General features: G+C 43.9%; 1 protein-coding gene across 2 annotated transcripts; it reads left to right on the top strand.

Moving 5' to 3' along the window:
- The first annotated feature begins 474 nt into the window (after positions 1–474).
- On the top strand, positions 475–25,698 carry siah2l (seven in absentia homolog 2 (Drosophila)-like). 2 transcript variants are annotated; one of them, XM_085471133.1, is made up of 3 exons: positions 475–1,073; positions 21,679–21,858; positions 22,449–25,698. In XM_085471133.1, exons 1-3 carry the CDS (start codon positions 627–629, stop codon positions 22,818–22,820), a joined length of 999 nt encoding a protein of 332 aa, XP_085327259.1. In that variant the 5' UTR covers positions 475–626; the 3' UTR covers positions 22,821–25,698. The 2 variants fall into 2 exon arrangements, with proteins under 2 accessions (XP_085327259.1, XP_085327261.1); XM_085471135.1 differs by lacking the exon at positions 475–1,073 and adding an exon at positions 7,195–7,590.
- The last annotated feature ends 1,264 nt before the right edge of the window (positions 25,699–26,962 follow it).

The raw sequence follows: 26,962 nt of genomic DNA, 5'->3' as shown, positions 1-26,962 counted from the left end.
GGGTGGTGGGTTTTCAGGGATGAAGGAAACTGCTCGTGCTTGAGTTCTGTTAATTCTTAATTTATTACAACTGTTTCCGTAGTTGTTTAACTTTGTAGAAGATTATGAAACTCACAAAAGTTTGCAGCAAACAGGAGACTGTCACTTTGGCCACCAAGCAGGAGCAGCCCAGCGCGGCTACAACAGGTCAGCTCTGCTAGGACCGACACAAAAGCCGTTTCCGACCACGCTGAGGTGCTTAATTATCATGATTCATCATTTTAGGGGGAAAAAATCCCACAAAAAAGTGTTTTGCTCAGTTACAAAAAGAATAAAACAACAACAACAACAAAAAGCAAAGAAGAGAAAAACATTAAATTCTCACTTCATTCATTTTTTTTAATATTTATAATTAAATAAGTTTCCAATATTCTCTCCTGTTCTATTGTATATATTTGTTCTTTTATGCGACGCTGTTTGTTTTTCTTTTGCTTTCAAGCCGAACACGACACCACTCTCTGATTGGCCGAGCGGCTTGTCAATCTTTGACGTAGCGGCCAATGGCAGGAGCCGACAGGCGATACAAACTAGCAGCCGCCATGTTGTGTCTCCGGGGGCCTCGAGGGACGTCCGGTAGTAAACAGTAGATGACGGTACCGCCTGTTCGGCAGCTCTCAGGAACGGGACCGCAGCTGGAAGCTATGAGTCGTCCATCTTCAGCCGGAGGTGGGGGACTCGGGGCCGGGAAAGCAGGCGGAGGGAAGCACGGGGGAGCGGCAGGCGCCTCCGTTGCCGCAGCGGCCGCCGGCGTGAGCTCCGTGGCCGGGTCGGGGTCTGCTCCCCCTTCCTCCACCGTGTCTATGCCGGCTACCGGCCTCGTCGGACAATCCTCGGAGCTCACGGCGCTATTCGAGTGCCCGGTATGCTTCGACTACGTCCTGCCGCCTATCCTGCAGTGCCAGGCGGGTCACCTGGTCTGTAACCAGTGTCGTCAGAAGCTGAGCTGCTGCCCGACCTGCCGAGGCCCGCTCACCCCGAGCATCCGGAACCTGGCCATGGAGAAGGTGGCCTCCACACTGCCGTTCCCCTGCAAGGTAGACCCACAGACACAAACCGGCCCAGCTGATACTCACACACTACATCACAACTCTCTTCACTTCAGTTTGTGCACAACTTCCTCCACGCACACCTGTCACGTGACGTCATCAGAGCCAAACTAGAATTTCGATTGATTTTCCAGGAAAACGTCTGACACACAGTCAACGGAGTTAAAGGTCAAAGGTTACTCCAGAAAATTGGGATTTATTTATTTTTTACGTGCTGAGTTCACTGCCTGTAGTAATAATCGGACGTTGAAGCATCACTGCTTAGTTCACTGCGTGCAATCAGTGAAGGAAAGTCATGTCACAGAGTTCATTATGTAATATAGAAAGAGTATTAGGACGACATTAAGAAAAAATATGATTGATCAATTTGAGAATAAAACCAAAATCTCAAGAAAAAAGTCAAATTAGTTATTTTGTAGAGGATTTGTTTGCTTTGAAACATCTTCCTATCATATCTTGTGATAACATCCATCCTCTTTGTTGCAGGTGTAATCATCGATATCCTGGCATTTGTTCATTGCCATTTCATTTTGTACAAATTTGGCCAACGCTTCCACGATTGTGTGTTTGTTCTTTTGTTTGATTGGTCTTTCCTTTCTTTTCAGTGTCCTTATGCCTCCCACTGCACTGTGTTCATGTCCTAAAGGAACTAAAACACATTTTAAAGTACACATTCGCAATATCATTTGGTTTTATTCTCAAAAATATCAATGATTTTTATTTTCTTTATGTGGCCCTAATACTCTGTCAGAGTAATACAACCAGGAAAGTCCAGAGTCTGTGTTTAGTTCAGTAACTGTAATAAACATAGTTCAGCCAGCAGTGATGAGTCCACTGATTAATCAGGACTCGTCACTCTGCTGATTGTTTCCTCTGTTTGTCTAAAACCTGCAGATAAAAATGGATGACTGGTGTTTTAATCTCCTGCATACCAAAGTGACTGTAGAGTGAGAATCGTGACCAGGTTTTAAATAACATGTCCAACAAGTGTGCAGCTGTCCACATACCTTTGGCCTCGCAGCGTGTCGACTGATTGGAGCGGCGGCTCTGGTTCCATTACACGCACATTAAAGTTGAATTGTGTGTCGGCGGCTGAAAACTGAGTCCTGACTCTGACCCTGAGGAGGAAGAGGAGGTCTGATATGGACACAGTTTCCAACCTGCATAGTACAGAAAGACTTGATACAAACTGAAAGTAGATGTTTCACAGCTCGCTCAGCTCAGCAGGCTGGTTACAGGACAGACTGCCCTCTGGTGGTGTTTTCATGCAGTGCATGTGACCTCAACAGAATATGTCCCCAAGAGTTTAGGGGAGAAAACATTAAATTCAGCTTAATTTGAGTTTATTGAAGCTGTAAGTGAAGATCATGCATAAAATTTGGCTGGTCGACGAGCGTTTCGTCATCATTTAGATTTCAACCCACGAGAATCTCCTCACCACTCGTACACGTCCTGCTGCCCTGTAATCATGTTGTGTCGTTATACCTCCTGCAGACAGCAGGCTCATGCTCATTTGTTTCACTGTTGCTGTTAAAATATGTTTTTTGTTTCTGTTGTGATGATCTTCCTCGTCTAATGCTTTTTGGTAAGTGTCTGCAGGCTGGTGTAGATGTCAGCCATACAAATCATTTGGTCACAGATGTTTTGGGTTTTTTCAGGGGAGGTTTGTGTTTTGAAAAGCCCGAAAATTCTACGTAGGACCCAATATTTACTGAGCTGTTCTCTACAGTAGGAGGAAGAACTGCAGCCTTGCTGAGGTAGAGAGGACATGAAACTCTACATATAATGGCTGATTTACACCACTAAGTCCTGCTCTCACACCTGACATATATTACACTGTCTGTGAAGCTGGATTTAAGAAATAAGTGCTTAAAGTTTTAAAAAGATGTTTGGTGCCATCTTCTGTCCGTACAGAATGTGACGTCATATGGTTGGATGGCTGGTTGTGGCTAACAGACTAACATTAGTTTATGTTAGCTAAGTCGTGACAGTGATGCTATTGGCTTTCTGAATAGCAGCATGAGGTGTAAACATCCTGTAGTCTGGGTACAGAGCTGCCAATAATGCGCTCTGCAGTCAGACTGTGGCAGTTTCCATACCAGACTGTGATGCCGCTGGTTAGGATGCTCTCCATGGTGCCTCTGTGGAAGGTGTTAAGGATGGGTTTGGGGAGGCAAAACCTTCCTTAGTCGTCTCAGGAAGTGCAGTCGCTGCTGAGCTCTTTTTGTCACCGATTTGGTGTTGCTGGTCCTCTGTGATGCAAACACTGAAGAATCTGGTGCTCTTCACTCTCTACTGCGACACCAGCAATGCTGAGCTGGAGATGGACAGCCTTGGTCTTCCTAAAGTCAACATTGAGACATAGATTATTGTCCTTGCACCAAAGTGCCGTTGCACATCCTCTCTGTATGCAGCATCATCATCGTCCCTGATGAGTCCCACCACTGGGGTGTCATCTGGAGACTTGATCATTTGGATTGTGTTGGAGCTGGAGGTGCAGTCGTGGGTCAGCAGCGTGATTAGTGGGCTCAGCACACATCCCTGGGGGGTGGAGGGCGTCTATGCTCAGTGTGATGGTGTTGGATCTTATATTTCCAACCTGTACTGTCTATCAGTGAGAATGTCCAGGATCCATTTGCAGGTGGAGGTGTTGAGTCCGAGCAGGTCCAGCTTGCTGATCAGCTGTTGGGGGATGATGGTGTTGAATGCTGAGCTGAAATCAGTGAACAGCATTCTTATGTGGGCGTTGCGTTGATCCAGGTGTGATAGAGCTAGGCAGAGTGCCAATGAGATCGCATCACCCATTGATCGTGATATGCAAACTGTAGTGGGTCCAGTTTGGGGGGGAGCTGCTTCTTGATGTAACTCAGGACTAGTTGCTCGAAGCACTTTGTGATGATTGGAGTAAGTGCTTCTGGGCAGTAGTATTTGAGCTCCGAGGCTGTAGCTGTCTTTGGCACAGGTCTGATTGGGGGGGGTTAAAGCACTGTGGCACAACAGCTTGGCTCAGGGACATGTTGATGACGTCTGCTAGGACAGCGGTCCCCAACCCCCGGGCCTTCGACCGGTACCGGTCCGTGGGTCGTTTGGTACCGGGCCACGAGAGTTGAGGCTCAGGTGTGAAATGTCTGGTTTTCAGGGTTTTTATCGGTTTCAGCGTTATTTTGTTATCGTTTTTATCGTTTACTCGGTTTTTCTGGGTCTTTTCACGTGTGTTATGAATAAATCTTTTTTTCAGTACCGGTACTAGTTTCATTTTGTTGTATTTATCCGCGACACCTTAAAGGCCGGTCCGTGAAAATAATGTCGGGCATAAACCGGTCCGTGGTGCAGAAAAGGTTGGAGACCGCTGTCCTAGGACATCGGTCAGCTGGTCAGCACAGGCTCTGAGCACACGTTCGGGTATATTATCTGGTCCAGCAGCTTTGTGTGGGTTGACTTTAGCGAGAGTCCTTTCACTCGGGCCGTGGACAGGGACAGCACTTGGTTGTCTGGCGAGGGGCTGGTTTTCCATGCTGGCTCATTGTTTTGAGTCCCAAACCTGGCATCGAATGTGTTAACTGCGTCTGGTTGAGAGGTGTTTGGATGTCCCGCCACATTCGCTGAGAATCTCCTGACCAGGCAAAGAGATCACTGACTTTCTTTGAGCTTGATGTCCTTGGTTTGCTTGGTTGAAGTCCCCAGCGATAATGAAAAAGCCCTCGGGGTGGAGAGATTGCAGGTCCCTGACGGCCTCGTACAGCTCCCATAGCGCCTCCTTAGCATTAGCGTCAGGAGGAATGTACACTGCCACAATAACGATGATTCTGAACTCCTGCAGCAAATGATAAGGCCTGCACCTCACTGCCATAAATTCAACACACGAGCAGCCCCGCATGCTTTTTCAGATGTGGGATCACTTTAGTGCTGCAGCAACGAGTTAATGTTAAACTGAGGATGTACTGCCCACTTTGCCGTCTGTCTCTCTTTAGCAGTAAGTTGTCTTTACAAATCGGATGTGGCATGCGCTGCGTCAACGCTAACTAGAGCGAAGAACCCAAAATTTGCGCCGCGCTTGTGAGTACACAAGCAGATCGATCAGTCCCAGTATTAACACTGTACACTAACACAGTAGCTTTATTACAAAATACTAAAACACTGGTTTGATGAGTAGGAACTTTATTGTATTTAAGCAACTGCAGAGAGCAGCAAGGATCAACTGTCAAGCTAGTCATGCACATTTCTGCTGATATACTGTGTGCCATGGTTTTCAAATAGGGCTGCCACGATTACGTCGACTATCAAAATCGTCGACGACTGATTTAATAGTCGACGCATCGTTTGAAGCTTTGTAAGATCACAAAAGACGCAGGAATAAGTAGCAGGATTTAAGAGTGTAATAACGGACTGTGACAGAAGATGGCAGCACTGCGTGTACGAGGATGCCAGCTGCCATTAAATATATATTTCCCTCATTTTTACTGGTGACTGGTAGGAGGTAAGCTGCTGATTTCTCCAGGAGGTGGTTGTGTGTGAAGAACGTATTTGGCAACATTCAGTCGTTGGACAAACAGGAGGAAGTTCTGTGTAACTCCTTGAAATACAACAAGATAAATACACAATCTAAACTGAGGCATAAACATCAATCTTTACTGTGTGTCTTTGAGGCTTTACGTTTAGTGTGAGCCAGTATATCAGCACTCTGACGTTTGCTCTGCGCTTTGATGCAGAGCTTTTGTGCTGCTGAAAACAAGATGGTGTGATGATGTAGACGTTATTTAATCTTGGCAATAATTTTACCGTCCTACCTGAAACCTGTCAGGTCAGTTTTACTGGCACATGGACATTTTTATAGACTTTTGGAAAAAAGCTTTAATTTTCATGTTTTTAAAGCTTCTACAGTTGATCTGACAGTGGTGCAAGATGAACAAATCTGAGAAGGCTTTGTATTCAGAATGATTACAGATGTCAGGAGTGAATCAGCGCTTTGTAGTGGTTTTCTTTGTGGATGTGAATCCAGCAAACAGCATTTTGCATTGAATTTGTTTTAAAGAGCTGTCAGTGAGGAGGCAGACACCAGGAACAGACTTCAGGCACATCAAATAATAAAATCAGTCAGGTTTTGCCTGAAGTGTCGTGGATTTTTGCTAGGACCAAGTCTGTTTACATTATACATGCTTCCCTTAGGCAGCATCATTAGAAGACATAGCATACATTTACACTGCTATGCAGATGACACCCAGCTCTATCTGTCCATGAAGCCAGATAACACACACCAATGAGTTAAACTGCAGGAATGTCTTAAAGACATAAAGACCTGGATGGCCGCTAACTTTCTGCTTCTTAATTCAGATCAAACTGAGGTTATTGTACTCGGCCCTGAAAAGCTTAGAAATATGGTATCTAAGCAGATTCTTACTCTGGATGGCATTACCTTGGCCTCCAGTAACGCTGTGAGGAACCTTGGAGTCATTTTTGACCAGGACATGTCCTTCAATGCACATATTAAACAAATATGTAAGACTGCTTTCTTCCATTTGTGCAGCATCTCTAAAATTAGAAATATCCTGTCTCAGAGTGACGCTGAAAAACTAGTTCATGCATTTATTTCCCACGTGTGGGACTAATAAAGGTTATCTTATCTTATCTTATTACTTCCAGGCTGGACGACTGTGATTCATGGGGATTCAGTTTTCAGGCCCTTCTTCTGTGGAACCAGCTTCCAGTTTGGATTCAGGAGACAGACACTATCTCTACTTTCTTTGTATTACTGTAAGGTCTTTACCTCACAGTATAAAGCACCTTGAGGAAATTGTTGTTGTATTGGTCACACACTGTGTCACCAGTGTGTGAATGGGTGGATGACTGCATGTGTAAAGCGCTATACAAATACAGGCCATTTACCCTTTTTACCAATATGTTGCAAAATAAATAAAATTGAATAGAAATTATTTTATTTCTATATTCACAACAAAACAAAAGAGTGAAGACAGAGGTCCTGTGTTTGGTCTCACACACACACACACACACACACACACACACACACACACACACTGTGCATGCAGAGCAGTGCTGACAGATGCTTGGAGGAGGAGGATGGCACTCGGTTAAGCGATACTCCCCTTTTATTCTCTCTCTCTCTCTCATGTTTCCCCGCCCCCACTGTGTGTGTGTGCGTGTGTTGTGTGCGCGCACACGCTGCAGTGTCTCAGTGTCGGTTGGAGGACGCACGTTTTTCTGCTGCTCAGACAGTGAGAGGGAGAGCTCCGAGAGACATTCACTAAAAACCAGAAACAGTGATCGAGTGTGTGTCGGTGTTATTCACCGCCGGTCAGTCAGACGGACGCCACACAGCTCACTCAGTGTGTGCGTGTGTTTAGGCCCTGCGCGTTTTGTTTTTTCGTCACCACAGAAGAAGAAAACAGCTGCCCGTGTTTTCTTTTCTGCTGCTGCAGCAGGAGAGAGAGAGCGGGCGAGCGAGGTTCAGCTGCATTACGGCTGCGTCTGTTTGATCCGACAGGTTCTGGTACGTTTACCGATCGATTATCGATTGATTTGAGTCATCAGGTTGGTTTGAACCGATGTTGATGTTTTACCGCCTGAACTGGAGACGAATGCTGTTGATCAGAACAACGTATGAAAATGTTTTTGTTTGTCAAAGTAATGATTACCTGATTCATGTTGGTGGTGCAGCTGTGGGTCTGATTAATCTGCCAGTTAATTTCCTCATTAATTAAAATGATAATAAATGTGTACAGTGAAGCAGCAACAATGAGTATTTGATTGTCGATTGTGTTACTGCTTGTTGCTCTTCAAGCCAAAAAAAGCCAATGAAAAATATTTCTATTTCTACTTCCTCCCATGTTAGAGACGTTTCACTGTTTTATGTTGTTTGTACAGCATTTGTGGTTTGACTCGGAGGCTCGGTGTTTTCACAGATTTAAAAAAACAAATTTACAGCAAAAACAGTTGAATTAAGCGTTACACTGAGGTGGCTGTTAGTGTGAATCGGCATATAATAATAAATAAAACATAAATAAAACTAAACTGAATCAATTTCATCTACATTAGATGGAAAACAGCGAGCACGTAAGTCTCTTTTGGCTGCTCCGGTGTTTCTTAAATGGCCCCCACATGTTTTGGTTTGGATCTTCCTCCACTTGATCCGGACTTGGGACCAGCACTCGGAGTACTCTCGTGATCCGGATCTTGTATTTGTGTCCGGGTCTCAAACTGGTATGCACAGTGAATGTGTTAATCACTGCAGCAAAGAAAACGCTTCATTCAAAAATGCTGTAAAATCACTGAGTGTCTTTGGGCAGTTTAAACCCAGACGATGAAACGTGAAAATAATTGGCAGATTAATTAACAATTAGAATAAACAGTCACACTGAACCACAGGGTGGCGCTGCTTAAACAAATTGGGGGGTAGCTGACGTGTGACGTTGGACAGCAAACATTTTTATTTTAAAATATTTACAAGTTCTTTTATTTAATAATTAAAAATAATATAAAACATTTTATTCTTTCTGCCAACAAAGCTCATGTTCATACCCTCTCAAACTAAACACTAAACCTGTGTTTTGAGTCACAGTGTGCTACGATTTCACCACAAAAACATTAAAAAAGTTATAAATTTAAAAGTGTATGAAGAGTTTTCAGTAAATGAAAACGGTGCCTAACTGACTCTAATATAAAAAGAAAGAGTGTTGGTTTGTTGGTCTCGGTGTTGGTGTTTTGGCTGCTGCCATGTTGGACTGTATTTGGACAACAGGGTGTTACGTTAGCAACTAACGTTAGCTAGCCTGGCTGTAATGGTGCCTCACAGACACAGGATACCTGCTAATTAATGCTCAGATACTGTAGAATTTAAGATAAGAAGAACTTTATTTATCCCGAGGGAAATTCTTTTGTCATACACATGCTCAATGCAGCAGAGGAATAAGATATACAATATGTACAATAGAATACAAGTATACAGTAGGATAGTGCAAAATATAATATCAAATAACTGTAGCAAGTAACAATATAACTATTGTTACTTGCTACCATATCTAGTAGAATTAGCCTCACACGGGCCTGTTATTGGATCATTGCATTAAAAATGCTCAAATAGACTCACACAGCACAGAGATCCAGTCCAAGGATTCTGCAGTTAGCTGAGGTGAAGCCTAGCAGCAGCTAGCACCTGTCTCATCGTCCACCTGTCAGGAAACTTAATGCAGTTAGCAATAAAGACCTAAAGTGTTTCTGCAGCAGGCTCTTTGTATATGTTTATTTCTATAGTCTATCGAGATCAGCAGCATCGCTATAGCCGGCCTGTCGCTGTGATTTTTGCTAATTTACTGCTGGCAGTGGCTGATGTGTATCTGGCCTTATATTCACAGACCATGTCATTTCTTTTTGTTCTTTGATAAATCACAACAAAAACAGCCATCATCACTGAAAATCACTCAGATTTTTATTTTAAATAGCAATATGGCTCTATAAACTCACATGGTGCGTGCGGTGAAGGCTAACACTGCTCAGGCGCCGGTTTCCACACAGATTCCTCACAGTGAGAACAAAACCATGGAAGCAGCCTCCCAAACCAAAGGATGCTGAAGCACACTTTACAGTCACAGGTGAGGGTTTGAGTCTGAACATGAGATTTGTGGACAATTAGAAAAATATTTGTATAAAAAAAATGTCCCCATTATTTAATCCAACTAACATGAGGTTGTTTCATTTATCAACGTTGTTGATAATTAATGTGTGTTCTTTGTTTCATACTTTGAAATCTTTTACTGAGAAGAATAAGCAAGATGTTTGAACCCATCAGCTTGGTTTTATTTCATGGTCCTTTGAAGTTGATCATGAAAACAGAAGAGGTCTTTTTTTTTTTTTTTCTAAACGCACCATTCTGTTAGAAAATGTACTGATTAATAGCTTTACTATGGTTTTGGATACTTGGTGTGACTATAAAGGTGCTCCTGTACTGTAAGCATGTATTCAAACCAAACTCATTGTGTTTGTTTTCAAGACTCTTGCAGTAAATCTGAGAGCTCACACTAAAGCAGACTGAGGCCAATCGTCTGACTTGGTGAGTTAAACAGAAACCAAACATGGTCAGACGCTCGTCCGGTCTCTGTCCTCCTGTGAACTTCTGATCACTCTGCTATATGATCTCCACGTGGCTCTGCAGTCTGTCTGAACAGCTGCTGCTTGTTTTGTCTGGTTCAGTATGGTGAGCCCAAAGGGACAAAAGACTTGAGAAATCAAAGTTAAATTTAGAGTTGGAGCCTCTGAGTTTCCAGGACAAATTTCAAAGAAAGGAATTGCACACATGGAGCATGTGCAGAAAAACTTTAACTAAAGTTTTGATTCTGACTTGTAGTGTTTAAAAGAGTGAGAGACTTTTATGCTGGTGAGCTGTCGGCTTCAGCAGGAGTCAGCTTTCGTCATTGTCCATAGTGATGAGTTCAAATGTCTTGTTTTGTCCACCCAACAGAACCAGAAAATACTCACTTGTCTTTCACAGAAGACCAAAGAAACCTGGAAATATGAGCTGAAAAGATCAAAAACAGTTACTAGAGTCGACTAATCAGTAAAATTGTTGCAGCTCTAGCCTGTGCCGATGCTGTGCCCAGCCTCCTGCCTACCTCTGCTCAGAGAGTTGGCTCACTGGCGCTGCCTTCTGGGCTGGCATCACCGCCATGGGGTTGGTTCAGCTAGTGCTGCAGGGCTGACCGCTAACACCGTACAGCAGCAGCAGCATGGGTCAGAGGTCACGGACAGAGCCCGTCGACCTGTCGGACGAACCAAACCCCTGCCGGGCAGTCAGGTGAGTCCTGAATGATGCTGGCGAGCTTTAACGTACGGCTGCGTCAAGACAGATTTTCAGTTTATTTTAATTTTAAAACACATCATCACATTTTGTTTATGGATGCCCAGACATAATTCAATTCAATTTTATTTATACAGCGCCAAATCACAACAGCGGTCGCCTCAAGGCGCTTTATATCGTACAGTAGATCGCACAATAATAGATACAGAGAAAAACTCAACAATCATATGACCCCCTATGAGCAGCACTTTGGCGACAGTGGGAAGGAAAAACTCCCTTTAAACAGGAAGAAACCTCCAGGCTCAGGGAGGGGCGGGGCCATCTGCTGTGATTGGTTGGGGTGAGAGAAGGAAGACAGGATAAAGACATGCTGTGGAAGAGAGACAGAGGTTAATAACAGATATGATTCAGTGCAGAGAGGTCTGTTAACACATAGTGAGTGAGAAAGGTGACTGGAAAAGAAAAACTCAATGCATCATGGGAATCCCCGGCAGCCTACGTCTATCGCAGCATAACTAAGGGAGGATCCAGGGTCACCTGGTCCAGCCCTAACTATATGCTTTAGCAAAAAGGAAAGTTTGAAGCCTAATCTTGAAAGTAGAGATAGTGTCTGTCTCCTGAATCCAAACTGGAAGCTGGTTCCACAGAAGAGGGGCCTGAAAACTGAAGGCTCTGCCTCCCATTCTACTTTTAAATACTCTAGGAACAACAAGTAGGCCTGCAGAGCGAGAGCGAAGTGCTCTAATAGGGTGATATGGTCCTACAAGGTCATTAAGATAAGATGGGGCCTGATTATTTAAGACCTTGTATGTGAGGAGCAGGATTTTGAATTCTGGATTTAACAGGAAGCCAAAACAGGAGAAATCTGCTCTCTCTTTCTAGTCCCTGTCAGGACTCTTGCTGCAGCATTTTGGATTAGCTGAAGGCTTTTCAGGGAGTTTTTTGGACATCCTGATAATAATGAATTACAGTCGTCCAGCCTGGAAGTAATAAATGCATGAACTAGTTTTTCAGTGTCACTCTGAGACAGGATATTTCTAATTTTAGAGATGTTGCACAAATGGAAGAACGCAGTCTTACATATTTGTTTAATATGTGCATTGAAGGACATGTCCTGGTCAAAAATGACTCCAAGGTTCCTCACAGCGTTACTGGAGGCCAAGGTAATGCCATCCAGAGTAAGAATCTGATTAGATACCATATTTCTAAGCTTTTCAGGGCCGAGTACAATAACCTCAGTTTGATCTGAATTAAGAAGCAGAAAGTTAGCGGCCATCCAGGTCTTTATGTCTTTAAGACATTCCTGCAGTTTAACTCATTGGTGTGTGCTATCTGGCTTCATGGACAGATAGAGCTGGGTGTCATCTGCATAGCAGTGTAAATGTATGCTATGTCTTCTAATGATGCTGCCTAAGGGAAGCATGTATAATGTAAGCAGAATTGGTCCTAGCACTGAACCCTGTGGAACTCCATAACATAATGTAACATGTGTCATGTTTTAAAGAGCACAAAAACTTTACACTTCCTTGAAACGTTTGTTGAGTCTTGTTATGAATCAAACGCACCTCACGTAGTTCAGTTTGAGGCAAGATGGCTGAAAGAGAAGCTCGATCTACAAGTTGCAGTGATGCGTGTCCATGTGTCTTTCACGTCGTAAACATCTGACTATACTAGAGACAAAATCTGAACAATGTCCTCTGAGCGAGCGTTTGTTACACTAAACAAAGTAGGGAATGAACCAACACTGAGCTTATGGACTGTCGTGTACACCAGAGCTTTTTAAAAGCTTACTGTAAAGTTGTGCTGCACGTGAAGCCGGATTGCAACAGTTCTCGCCGGTATCGCTGAGCTGCGTCTGCACGAATTTCCTCGCTCGGTGGTTGGATCCTGTAGCGTTGGTCGTCCTTTTTGTTGCAGTCTTGCGTCTTTCCGCCTTGAACTGTGAGGTCCAGTTCATGTGTTGCTTCACTGATCATGGTCGCAGAGTATAAGCGGGAAATACCAGCTGCAATGCAAAGGGTGAAGCTGGTGTTCATCCAAAGGACTGGGGCCTCGCTGCAACATCAGTTGAATATGTCTTTGGCAATTAACGCATCTGCAGAGGTGCACCTTTTCATGTCAGAGCTAATACCATACCAGTCGCATCGTTTTTTCCTCACAAGGTCTTGAAAAGACCACGAGCATCATCTGATTCTGCAGCGTACTGGCGGTTACATCGGCCTACAGACCAACTGCTTCATTCGACTAAATCTAAACCGCAAGTGAACTAAAGAAACACTTCTTTCAACCAGAGGCAGGAAGACTGTCTGAAAGTATCTGATAAGGCAATGGAGGTTAGTTGATGTGCTTTAGCTTACTGCAAAGTTGCGGCTGTGAGAAGTGTCGGTAGAGCAAAGGTGCTATGGCGTATGTCTTAGTCTAATAATAAGGTGAAAGGGTCTCTTCTTGACTGCAGGTGTGCTGTGGGTTTACAATGTTTGAGCATGACTGCTTTAGGAGGCTTTATCAATGTCTTAGGATGTGGCTGCATCTCTCATAGAGATAATCACTGAGGTATACACATTTTCATAACTTCTAAGATATGTGCAGAGTTTGATAAGCTTGTCAGGCTCCTTGAAGAGATGACTAAAAATAAAAAAGAATAAAGGGGTCTAAAAATAGGCTTTGTTGAAATGGAGAGACAAAAGCCACCTTTGTGAGGCGAATGACAAATCCAGAGTTGGTTAAGCGAACCAGAGTCCCAGCTCGTATTCAGATGCCGTTCACTGTGCACATATGTGTCTGTAATCACAAGCAGCATCCTCAGGCAGGTGGTGAACAGCCGGCAGGAATACCAAAACCATTATCCTGAACCACAGCGCCCTTCATCGTCTCACCAATCCCAACAGAACAGATTCATCAGATCTGCGCCGGCTGAAGCAGCAGCACAGCCAGGAAAGCACTCAGCTGAGCCCAGCACAATCAATACCAATCAGGCTGAAAGGATCAGAGAGGCTGAGCGAGACGTGCTGCTAAACGAGTTGGGGGTAAAGAAACCTCCCTCCTCTGCAGTCGGGTTTTTATTAGGAACAAATGGGTCCAGTAAGTTTGACTGAGATCGATGATGAAATGAGGTTAATGGATGTGAAGATTTAGCTACCCTAAAAACCAGCCTTGATGGTCGAGGGTGGAGTTTGATACCTCGGCTGCACAGAGCTGGTTTTCTCTTTTATGGCTGACTCATAATCAAAACATGACTCAGCAAATAAAAAAAAAATACTTTAAGACCTCAAAGATGAAATTCATCGAACATAATGAGACACTTATATTTACAGTGCAGCTTTTCACTGCAGCTACCTGAGCACATGTTGGCTTTAAAGGAAATGTGCTGGTTTGAATCACATCTATTTATCTGCTTCACACACAAGTTGTCCGTGGTGTTCCACGGGGTTTGTGCTTCGACCAACAGGTTTTTCATCATCCATGCTTCCTCTGTGAGAAAACCCTGCATACATTTGGTTTGCCCGTAACTCTCAGTACTGTCATGCTTTTAAATTCAACAGTTTACTCTACAGTTTTGGTTTTCCTGTACATGACAGATGTTGATTCATCAGATTCACAGCAGACTAATGCAGAGATGTTCAGCCTGTGTTGGTCAGGACTGCGAGGTGTTTCCTGACAGCAGGTTGTGCCGTCGGAGTCCTGATGAGACGCTGCACAGGTTTTGTTCTAAATCCTCTGCTAAAGCAATCTGGATAAGAGGATTCCTGCCTGCTGTGTGTTTGGCACAAAGTGACAAAATGTTCTGACCTGTTCTAAATCGAGTCCTGAAAATTGATCATGGAAATCAGGTCGTTCTTTTTAGTTCTGCTTAGGGCTGCTCAATTAATCGAATTTTAATCACGATTACGATCTGGGCTTTCAACGATCATTAAAAATGACTGAGCCGATTATTAGCCCCTCCCTCGTGCTTTACTCTCGCGCTGCTCCGTGTGGCAAATCAAGCGCACCTCTCTGCATTTCGAACACGTGTCACAACAATTAAGAGCAGCAGTCTCCAACCTTTTTTGCGCCACGGACCGGTTTATGCCCAGCAATATTTTCACGGACCGGCCTTTAAGGTGTCGCGGATAAATACAACAAAATAAAACTAGTACCGGTACCAAAAAAAAAGAAGATTTATTCATAACACACGTGAAAAGACCCAGGAAAACCGAGTAAACGATAAAAACAATAACAAAATAACGCTGAAAACCGATAAAAACCCTGAAAACTATACATTTCACACTTGAGCCTCAACTCTCTCATACCAAACGACTCTCGGACCGGTACCGGTCCGAGGCCTGGGGGTTGGGGACCGCTGATTAAGAGGACCCGAGGGAGTTCGGAAAGCTAAGCAGAAGTTATTTGGAGAGGAGAGTGACTGCTGTTGGTTGAAAAGAGAGGTAAAAAAAACTTCAGTGGTGTGGAAACATTATGGGCTCGCGGAGTCAGAACTCATTTTTCATTTATTTTTTATATTGCAAACATTTGCACTGTTATCAGTATTTGCACACTATTTTATATTATTTTTTGACAATCTTTAAAGTCATTATCCAACACATTGTTATTGTTAAATAAATATCGTCAAATAATCGAGATCTCAATTTCAGTGAAAATAAACGTGATTATCATTTTTGCCATAATCGAGCAGCCCTAGTTCTGCTGATATCTGCGTTTTGGCTTCAGAAGGTGGTGGACATGTTTTCTGGGTTTTGGACAACAGATGAATATTCATATTACAATTTTTATTTTATTTTTTATAGGTTGTAGTTAATAAATCCCAATTTCAACTAAGTAATCATTCCAAATAAATAATCTAAACCCAGGACAAATGAAGAACAACTCATGTAAGTTTATAAATTAGCTTACAAGTTAATAATTCAGAGAGCTGCGCTTGTTACATCTGAACCAGCAGTTTGCTTTAATGAATAGAAGTCGGTTAATGTGGCCTTTGTGTCTGCTGCCCTTTCCAGGAAGCCGCTGCTGTGTTTTGACCCGCAGATCGTAAATATTTAATCACTGAGTAAAGCTCCTGCTGAGCAGCGATCGAGGACTTCGCCTGCAGTGGCTTCATGCCTGCTACATTATTCTGATCATTAATGCTGTCGAGGCTATTTTGTGTCCCTTGGTTATCGATTGTCTCTAGAGTTGAACTGTCTCTTTGGTGGGGTTGCATTGAGATGACATCCATACGCCCAAACTCTCAAGTTACTAAAAGCTCTATGAACAAATGGGATGCTGTAATAGTGTTACCCACAGGAAGTGGCTAGTCGGCGTATTCTTCGCCAACTGGTCAACCCATCATAGCATATTTAAGTTTATCACTGGTTAATTTATCATCTGCTCTCAGTTTAGATCCAGGTAACCTGGATACCCCAGAAACATCCATAGGAGGCTTCAGTATAACCTTCAGTTGGGGGGAAAATTCAAACTACGTTACGCAGATTGTCTCTCAGAAATGGGAGTCTGAAGGAAGCTAACGAGCCAGATCTGGTTGAATTTGTCTGAAAAGTCTCATTTCATTGAGAGCTTTTGTTTAAAGCCTGCACTTAGTTGAGAAACTGAGTGAAACTGTCAGTTTGCTGGTTAGTCATCGGTTACTGGAAAGAGGAGCTCTAGTCCTCACAGGCTTGAACTGGACTCCTGGTCATGAGTCTGATGCTGTCTCCTGACCTCGCAGCAGGTTGTGCTGCCTGTTGTAGTAGACAAGTGTTTCACCAGATCTGTGTTAACACAAACAGGAAGTGGTTCGTGTTATACATTAGTGAATAAATGGATGATCATCCTGTTTTCTCCTCCTGCAGATGTGTAGGTGTGCTCCTTATCCATCCTGACAGCCAGACCCTCTCCAGCAGTCGCCTTCCAGACGTTAATCTACTTATCGTGCTGCCGACTGAGATAACGCTCAGTCTTTGACAGCAGTTCTTCAGGCTTAGCCAAAACCGGTTATATCCTATTTTATTAACAGAGCGTGTTTGAGGTTTGTTTATTGTGTTTAGGCAGCAGAGTGATGCTTTACAGCTTAAATGATTACTACACTGGCCAGAATGCCTCAATAATGAGCTTCAACAAAGGCAGATCTGCTGTCAGACATTTTATCCTCACTGTATTATAAGCACACATTAGCAGAAATCACAGCGTCTTGTTTGGCGTGAGAATGTTTCGTTGGGTGGAGACTGTAGCGGCTGAAGCTCAGGAGGCTAAATATGTTCCACTTTATCACCAAAGAGTTCTCTGAGCGTCCTGAGGGTAACGACCTGCTCCCCATCCTTCAAGAACAGCAAAGCTTCAGAAGCTTTTTTTCTTTTGCATTTACACCAGTTGCATTGAATCAGTGGGAATGCTGGTGTTTGGCGTGTCACTGACACTGAGGACAACATGATCAGAGCTGTGAGTTTGGTCCGTTTCATTTTCTCAGCTCTCTCAGCCACAGCAGACCTGCTCCACTCGAGGACCAGAGATCCAAAACAAGCTTGAAACTCCCCACGCCAAACTCAACCCACCTCATTCCCAATGTAGCAAAGCGTGAACGTGAAGCTGTTAATTCACCGGTTGCTCTGCATTCCTCCTTGACCTCCAGCTCTGAGCTGTGCGTGACTCATAACTTAACAAGAGTTTTAACGACTGTTAGAAAAATTAGCTAATTTCTAAATCGACTGTCAGGCAGAGCCAGGACTCGCTGGAGGAGGCTTCCCTGCTTGGACCGCTGCCCCGGTGACCTGGCCCCAGATAAGCGGGAAAAAAAGGATGGATGGAACTCCGACACTAAATATCAGTTACTCCTAAACTTGAATTGTACTTCTGCGTCGGGTTTATGGCTTACACCATAACCAGAACCCCAGTTTAACCCTAACCTAAAACCTTTTACATAACCTGATGTGCATCTGACTACACATTAGGCCGACACATACCACGGCAACTTGGATGGCGTGAAACGTTGCTGTGTGGGAGTTAAAAGGGTTTTGTGGTTAATGCGTGAGTTGGATTTAGATTTGCTGCAGGAGTCTAAATGAAGTCTAGAGACTGAGGAAGGAACTAAAAACTAGAGATGGCACGATACCACTTTTTTATGTCCGATACCGATATCATAAATTTGGATATCTGCCGATACCGATATGAATCCGATATAGTGTTTTTTAATCAACAAAACTGTTTTTTAAAATATCTTGCTGCAATTTGCAAGTCTGCAAGTTCATACTCAAGTTTAAAACAACAACTACACTAAAGCTATTCTGTTATACCTGTATACAAAAAAAATATTTCATAGTTCAGCAATACTGATCAATCTAATAAACTTAAACCTGCACCATCCTCCCTATTCTGGTATTTTAAAGAGTACTTAGCGTAAATATTAAGCAACCTAACTAATAGGGTTCCAACTCCCAGCAACAACAAAAATAAATAAATAAAAAATAGGGAACCACCCCTCACGCTCCACCTCATGATGCTTAATCGACGTAATCAACCTTAATTTGATGCAGTGTGAAAAAAAAAATGCACAGAAATAAATTATTTTTCAAGAAATATTAAATAGATTCAACATCTTTCTTCAGCAAAATTGCAGACTGCAATTGGTACCTTCGTAATATCGGATCGGTCCATCTCTACTAAAAACTAGAGACGGACCGATCCGATATCACGTATCGGTCCGATACTGACCTAAATTACTGGATCGATATCGGAGAGAAATAAAAAATGTAATCCGATCCATTAAATATCATCAAAGCACCTCACAAAACTTGCAACACGCCGTAACTCACCTCAGAACGTTAGCACGTCGGAGCAGTATGCATCACGTGATAGAGCGGCTGTGGCATGCGAGACCTGGTTGAGCATTCGGAGCGTCGCTACCAAACCAGCATTTCATCTCCGAGGAAGTGATCCCAGAGAAGTAAAGCAAGTGTGTAAGTTCATCTCTGAGTGTTTGTAAAGCATTCCAGCGTTAAGCTTAACAAGCGATATATGGAGCGACTGCCTCTTCTTGCTGCTACTTCAATCATGAAACTGCTTAACGATCAGCTGATCGGCTTTTCTGTCGCGAGTCCTGTCTCTTGTTTGTTTTTGGCCCACTTTGCACCAGAAAGAGGAAACCAGCGGCTGAACAACAGCAGCACGTTTAAGCTTGATCAGCTGTTGTTAGAATTTATTTAATATTACTTTCTACTCGAGGATCTTTTTCTACTGCTGATGTAACTGTGCAGGGGCGGATCTAGCAAAGTTTAGCCAGGGGGGCCGATAGGGCATGAACAGGGAAAAGGGGTCACAAAGACATACTTTTCTTTCTTATTCTGTCATGTCGAGCTTTTAATAAATAATTATCTGAATCTTACACCCAAAGTTTTTTTTTTTTTTTTTTTTTACATACAGGTATAACAGAATAGCTTTAATGTTTTGTTTTTTAAAACTTGAGTATGAACTTATACAAAATGCAGCAAGATATTAAAAACACACTATATCAGATTCATATCGGTATCGGACATGAAAAAGTGGTATCGTGCCATCTCTGCTAAAAACCAAAGTCCCTGAAAAACAGACCAGTTCTTGCTTGTGTGAACATATTCATTCATGATGGACACAGAAAAATTGCCCAGCTGATGGGAAGAGGAGGAGCAGAACATAAAGTTCAAGAAAAACTTTGTGTTTGGTGTGAACGTACTGATGGTTCTTAAGTCCTAGAGAAACACTCAGTCATACTTTACTTTGTACTTTTGTGTTGAGTCTACGGAGTATCCTGGTGGCGATCGTGGCTCAAGAGTTGGGAGTTCGCCTTGTAATCGGAAGGTTGCCGGTTCGAGCCCCGGCTTGGACAGTCTCGGTCGTTGTGTCCTTGGGCAAGACACTTCACCCGTTGCCTACTGGTGGTGGTCAGAGGGCCCGGTGGCGCCAGTGTCCGGCAGCCTCGCCTCTGTCAGTGCGCCCCAGGGTGGCTGTGGCTACAATGTAGCTGCCATCACCAGTGTGTGGATGTGTGTGTGAATGTGTGTGTGAATGTGTGGATGACTGGATGTGTAAAGCGCTATATAAATACAGGCCATTTACCATATCCTGAAACCCTTACGCAGAGCTTACTCCATAACCTGACTTGCACTCTCAGTACAGCTAATGTCATGTTGGCACAGCCCACAATTACTGTGATTATTTCCTCACATTTCCAGCTGCTTCTGTCACCATTTTTCACCTTGATCGGCAGAATGGATCAGTTTGAACTGACTAATGTATAGTATGAATGTAATGTAAGTGCTACAGTTGAACCTTGTGTAGGCTACACCGATGTAGAAGTTGAGCTTAAGAAGAGTGGACTATCTCCAAGACTTTGAGACCTTTTTCCATAGTTCTTCTAAGTTTGAAGAATCTTAAAATGAGATCATGCTTTAGCTGAACAAAGTGGCCAATGAGACCTGAGAGGTGCTTCCTGAAGTTTAAAAATCTTCGGGGCACATGTCTGCCCCATTCCAGCACCGCGTTAGTAAGACTGGGAAAGATATGACATTGAACATCAGAGACATGGCACAGATGTCCGTTCTGCATCTGGGATCCTGTTTTCTGTTCAAAGCTACTCTCCTGCATATATTTGATGTATAAATAATGGATCCATATCTCGATGATGTGCTGTGACAGCTGGGTGCAGAGCGTGTACTGTGTGGTGTTCCGGTGTCAAACCACCCAATCAGCAGTCATCTTCTGAACACGCCGTTCTTGTCTGGATGTGTCTCCCCTCATGTTTATGGATGCTCTCCCAGCACGCCGAAACCAGGGGGCGATGTTCAAACGGCATCGCTAACGACATCGTCCGCTTCCCCCGAGAGCCTTCCCGTCTCCCTGAGCTCCTCACCGCCTCGCTGTTTTCATACCTCATTTACTGCCTTCCTCATCACTCCCCCCCCTTCATGCCCCGCTATAAGCTCCGTCTGTCTGTAGTCAGTCTGTTGTTGGAGATGAAACGGGATGAGGGAGGGAGAGTCTCACCGCTGTGACCTTCAGCGTTTCAGAAAATGAAGGAGACTGCTGCAGCCATTACAGTAACGCACTCCTGTCTGCATAAAGGCAGCAGCCATCGGCTGTCTTTATATCCCAGCTTCTTAATTCATCCAGAAAATTTAAATTACTCCTCATTTAATGTCCTCTGAGCCGAGGCAACAGTTCAGACATTTATCAGGAGGAAAAATGTGGAAATGGCAAAACATCAGTACAGAAGCATCAATGAACCGTTGAAATGAAAAGTGGTTTGTGTTGGACCTGGACTAACATAACAATGTTTCAGTTTAGTTTTTAAAACGAACCAAACTAACAATGACTAAAAATATTACAACTTTTCTGTGTTTATTCTGTTTTAAGCACACAGCGTAGTTTTAACTGTAGAAAGTATAAATGTTGTTACTTCCTTAAGATGAGTGTTTACGCTGAACCTGGATGGCGAGGGCCGGATCTCAACAAGAAACCGTACGATGGCAGAAAAACTGTACGTTAGCCAGTGAGCATAACCAGTCTTTGACTCTTAATGGACTTTTATTAAGTATGAGCTGAGTGAGTCCATGAACTCATCAAAGCGGTAACACCGGTCATGGCCAAGGGTCATTTTCCCCGTCATGTTACAACATTGAAAAGAATGCAAGTTTAAGGCACTTCCACATTAGTTCAAGTAGATTGTCGGTGAGAGAAAAGGGTCAATTTCCTTGATGTAATATTCATGTGAGATGCGACTTTCCTTCAGCAGCTGATGTTTCAGGTCGAGCGTGCCTCTAACTGTGTTGTGTGTCCTCCCTGCAGTATTCGTCAGCCGGCTGCCCGCTGTCTCTTCACCACAGCGAGAAGCCCGATCACGAGGAGGTGTGCGAGTTCAGGCCGTACACCTGCCCGTGCCCAGGAGCCACCTGCAAGTGGCATGGCTCACTGGAGGCCGTCATGCCTCACCTCATGCACGCTCACAAGTCCATCACCACGCTGCAGGTCAAGATCCAAACTTTGATTCTACAGACACACAGTATGGGGTAGAAACACGGGCAAAGTGGGAACCATCTTTGTTTGCAGCCTGTCCTTCTGACTGTTTCTGCACTTTGGGGCTTTAACACAATGCATCCACAATGAATGTCGAGCTGTCATGTCAGCGTTCCAACCGTTAACCAGTGTAAGGCCCTGCATTCAGTATCAGTGGAACCTCTGAATCAAACAAAAGCGCCGTTTGAAGTAACCAGCAGATTTAACTACTCACCAACTGAACATGCAGGATGTAGTTGGAACGCAGCTAGGAGAGATTTCAGGACATCCTACACATCAGGTCTACAAGCTGCTGAGACAAACAATGTAAATTATTAAGGAATCCTCAGCAGCGAAACAGAGAAACACGGCACTGTGTAGAAACGGGATCACAAGTGTTCTTAACTGTGTGACGTTCGTGTAAGTGAACGTTTCACCTTTTCTGCTCACGTCTCTGACACCACAGCACTTCTTGGTTCTTCAGCTTGTTTTCCTCATGATTTCAGGTGTGAAGTGTGAAAACGTTGAGTTCTTCCTAATCGGTACTTGTTTCCGTGCTGCAGGGGGAGGACATCGTTTTCCTGGCGACGGACATCAATCTGCCGGGCGCCGTCGACTGGGTGATGATGCAGTCATGTTTCAGCCACCACTTCATGCTGGTGCTGGAGAAGCAGGAGAAGTATGAAGGTCACCAGCAGTTCTTTGCTGTCGTGCTGCTCATCGGCACCCGTAAGCAGGCCGAAAACTTCGCTTATCGCCTGGAGCTAAACGGCAACCGGCGCCGGCTCACCTGGGAGGCCACGCCGCGCTCCATCCACGATGGCGTGGCCGCCGCCATCATGAACAGTGACTGCCTGGTCTTCGACACCTCCATCGCCCATCTGTTCGCTGACAATGGTAACCTGGGGATCAACGTCACCATCTCCATGTGCTGACGGAGCCGAGGGGAGCCTCCTGCCGAGGGAGGAGTTAAGGAGGTGCAGAGTGCACCTGCTGACAGCCTCAGTTGGAGTCGTTCGAGGAGTCGGCTCAAACAGTCAGCAGCAGCCCTTTGACCTCTGTGGTCAGCTAACGATGGACGTGGGGCAGAATGTCCTTTGGTTACCTGTCTGGAAACGAGGGCGTCACCTCGAGCCTCCAACACTCTCCTCGATGGAGGAACGGTCGGATCTGCTGGTTCGACCGCAGCCAGGACGTCTGGCCTGGTTAGAGATTAAACTCCCGAGGACTCGGTCCTCATTGGTGGAAACAAACACTTCTCTCTGCCGAAGCGGCTCCCTCTTCCTGCGTCGGCTTAATCGGCTTCCTGTCAGGCCGGCGTGTTCACAATATTCTGCTCTGCAGTTCTGGTGCTATCAGACTGAGTTTACGTTCTTCACCAGCAGAGGCCAAATACACCACGACTGTTACGACATTCACAGTTAATGGTTCAGGAAACGCTCTGATAACGTTCACGTCTGATTAGTTGTTTACAGAGAGATTCTGAACATGCAGAGTTCAGCCGTGGCTTCTTTATTGGTTAATGTGCAGATTATTTATTGTTTTGGCTTTTTTGTTGAAAGGAAGTGGAGAATGTAAAGATATTTGCTTTAGTATCACATATAACAAAGAAATCATCCAGTGATTATAGGACAGAGCGGAAAATGAGTCTAACCTTGTTGCCAACAGACCAAAAATATTCAGGAAATATTATTCAAGGTGAATTTGACTTATTTCAATAATCTCTGTGCACTGAAGGAGTTGGTGAAAACTATCTACATGTCCATAGAGGTGAGGCATGTGAACATGTTTATTTCTGCTGTAACGTTTTAGTATGAAAGAGGATAAATGTCATTTTAAGACTGGAATTTAAAGCAAAATGAGGAATTAGACACTTTTAATCCGAGGAAAATGTTTGTCTGATTCGTTAGTTTTCTTTGTCACGTGTCAGTAAATTAAAAACTGTCATTCTCATTGGCTGTTTCCTCACACTTTTTTAAACCTTTTTGATAAACTCAGTAAAGAAAGGGCCGTGGGTCGGGCTGTCAGCTGTGTTTTTAATATGCACGTATAGAAAATGATCTGCAGGTTAATCCGTCTGTGTTCATAAAAAACAAATACTGTGAAAAAGCTCCACAGACCTGGAGTCAGCTGGTGGAAGAAGGCTGCCAGCAGTTCAGGTAAAGCAGAGTAATGTGAACACCAACATTCTGACTGAGAGGTTGCCGGTTCAGATCCCTGCAGCTGCAGATGGTGACTGATGGCGGGTCTCTGACTGGAGGTCGGCCTTTGACCTGAGCTGTGCTCAGTTAATCCTCAGACTTTCTTTAATCTCTGATAAAAGCAGTAAAATGGAGGAATAATCCTCCCGTCCCTCCTCCTGCAGTCCGTTTAGCCGCCAGCGCCTTACTTTTCTACCGCTAACCACCTCCTCCCATTCACCCGCTTTCTAAAGGGGCCTTGGTGCTGATGTGCTGCTTCTGGGAAACAGAAAAACGCAACGATGTGTTCAGAAGAACGGAGAGCTGCTCGTCTGCTCAACGCCACAGAGACACGACCGACACAAACTCGTGTATTTATGTGGAAATGTGGGTTTTAAAAACTAAATTCCTTCTCGTGAAACCGTCATAGCAACTGACCAGAAAGATACCTCTGACCACAGACATGTCTGTAACTGAACCGCAAAGCCCTCCGAGCTCAGCGGCGTTTCCTCTGTGTTCATGAAGATGAAGAAAAGTCCAAAATAAGCCGATTTCTTCCCATCATTCATCCAAGTGTCTCATCCAGCTCTGGATTTTCTTTAGAGGGTAGCTTTGTATGATTCAGAGTTACGTCTTATTCTGATTGGCTGACTTCTGCTTTTGAGCTGTAGTCATTAGATTTCTGTGCTTGTAGAAAAACACACCCGGCTCCTTCGTACCTGCTCGATGATTTGTGTTTCTGTGGTGTGTTATGCTTGACTGGTGGGTCGTGAACAGAAAACTGCAAATTTGAGCTTATTTGTCATAAAACTTGTCACATCCCACATTTCCAGAGTGGGCAGGAAAAAGGCTTATTCTAATATGACTGCTGTATGTGCACACAGTAGAAACACAGAGCAAACACTGCTGTCTCTTTGTCTCCAGGTGTGGTTACCTCGACACGAGTGTCCCGGTTTCAGGGTCCCGTTTTTCCGTTTGCGGATCATTTTGTGATTGTTCAAAGTTCAAAGTGCTCGCTGCAGTTTGATGTGAATCTTTGATCACAAACAATGAGAGCAGGAAACATCCTCCCAGTGTTGGAGTGACGAAGAAACCTTTTTACTCTTCGGATGAAAGCACGTTTACTTCCACATAGCAAAGAAGTTTTATGGCACCATAAGAAAAATGCTGACACACACACACACACACACACACACACACACACACACACACACACACACACACACACACACACACAGTGCAAAAGTCTTGAGCCTCCATCATGTGTTCATATTTGAATGAGGGTTTTCCAGCCTCTGAATGCCAACAAAGAATCAGACTCAGTTTTAACAGCCTTGGAAATGAAGCATGAGGACGCACAGGGAGGTCCACAACCCGGGACGCTCGTGTCCACAGACACACTCAACAATAATCACTTTCACGCCGACTTTCCATGAAATATTTTGAGATATTGTAAATGAAGCTAAAGGGACAGTCTATTTTCTAAAGATTTATTCCTCCCACTCTTTGTTTTCACACGTATTTGTGCTGCTGTTTGAGATTTCCAGAGTACGTTTTCTACGCTCACGGTGATGTTTCTGTTGTAAAGCTCAGTTTGTGATGTTTCTGTAATAAACAGGTTTGTTTACGCTGACCTTCATGTTGCTATTCCTCCTTCCATTAATAAACTGAACTTCTCCTCATCGTTTGGAGTACACCAAAATATTTTAACATTTCAGTTCGAAACCATCAATAAAAAAATGAGCATCAAATTTTTTACTATATTTGGAAAAGAGGGTGGTGTACGTATTAAACTGGCTTCACTTTGAACTTAGGCTGATGCTGTGTACTTTCAGCTAGAGACACGATTTAGTCTTTAAGAAAATACCAGGACACTAAATATTAAAGTTGTTTTCATCTTTTTCACATTTTTTGCTGCTTTTGCTCAAAGTTTAGGCTTTTTTTTGTTTTATTTTTTTAATTTTTTTTTAGGTACCTGCTAAGTGCCAGAAAGACACTGTAGTTTGAGGACGTTCCCTCAGGAGCAGGTTCAAGTTCTCTCTGAATCCATCCTGTGACCATATTTATGACACAGTAACAGAAAAAGAAACTTTTGTGCAAAAACTCGCAGTTCAAAAACTATTTTGATAAAAGATACGATCTTGAATTTGGAAGGACTGGGTCACAATCCAAATTTCACAAATTTATTTGCTCCAGAGTGACAGGAAGTGGAGATGTTGTCATGGCAACAATTCTGAGGACTGAAGCTCAACTGACAGCTGAGCTTATTAGAATCTGACGGAGTCTTCAACAGGCACCTTAACTCAGTTTAGCTTACAGCAGCAGTTTCTTCAAGGTGCTTTGTATTGTAAGGTGAGGAGTCTACAATAATAAGGAGAAAACCCCCAAAATCAGACGACCCTGATATTAGCAAACACTTGGCAACAGTGGGAAAGAAAAACTCCCTTTTAACAGGAATCTCCAGCAGAACCAGGCTCAGGGAGGGGCGGGGCCATCTGCTGGGGGTGAGGGGAGGACGACAGGACAAACAGCCAGAGATTAATAAAAAGTTTGTCATGTTATCATCCATCCTTCCAAGTACGGATGGATGATTCAATGCAGAGAGATCTATTAACACAGTGAGCGAGAAAGGTGACTGGAAAGGAAAAACTCAGTGCATCATGGGAATCCCCGGCAGCCTACGTCTATTGCAGCATAACTAAGGGAGGATTCAGGGTCACCTGGTCCAGCCCTAACTATATGCTTTAGCAAAAAGGAAAGTTTGAAGCCTGATCTTGAAAGTAGAGATAGTGTCTGTCTCCTGAATCCAAACTGGAAGCTGGTTCCACAGAAGAGGGGCCTGAAAACTGAATCCCCATGAATTACAGTCGTCCAGCCTGGAAGTAATAAATGCATGA

Source organism: Copadichromis virginalis, linkage group LG10, assembly GCF_057382275.1.
Source record: "Copadichromis virginalis isolate Kocher_CV1m ecotype Utaka linkage group LG10, C_Virginalis_male_GT1.1, whole genome shotgun sequence".
Classification (NCBI taxonomy): Eukaryota; Metazoa; Chordata; class Actinopteri; order Cichliformes; family Cichlidae; genus Copadichromis; species Copadichromis virginalis.
Note: the sequence above shows the minus strand (reverse complement) of the source record. Positions and strands in the feature narration are given on the sequence as shown.

What these genes read in the sequence shown, in the direction of transcription:
- siah2l (XM_085471133.1), top strand. Translation starts at nt 627, where the DNA reads ATGACGGTACCGCCTGTTCGGCAGCTCTCAGGAACGGGACCGCAGCTG. An exon ending in CACTGCCGTTCCCCTGCAAG is followed by an intron (nt 1,074 to 21,678) that starts GTAGACCCACAG and finishes TCCTCCCTGCAG; the next exon opens with TATTCGTCAGCCGGCTGCCC. An exon ending in AGTCCATCACCACGCTGCAG is followed by an intron (nt 21,859 to 22,448) that starts GTCAAGATCCAA and finishes TCCGTGCTGCAG; the next exon opens with GGGGAGGACATCGTTTTCCT.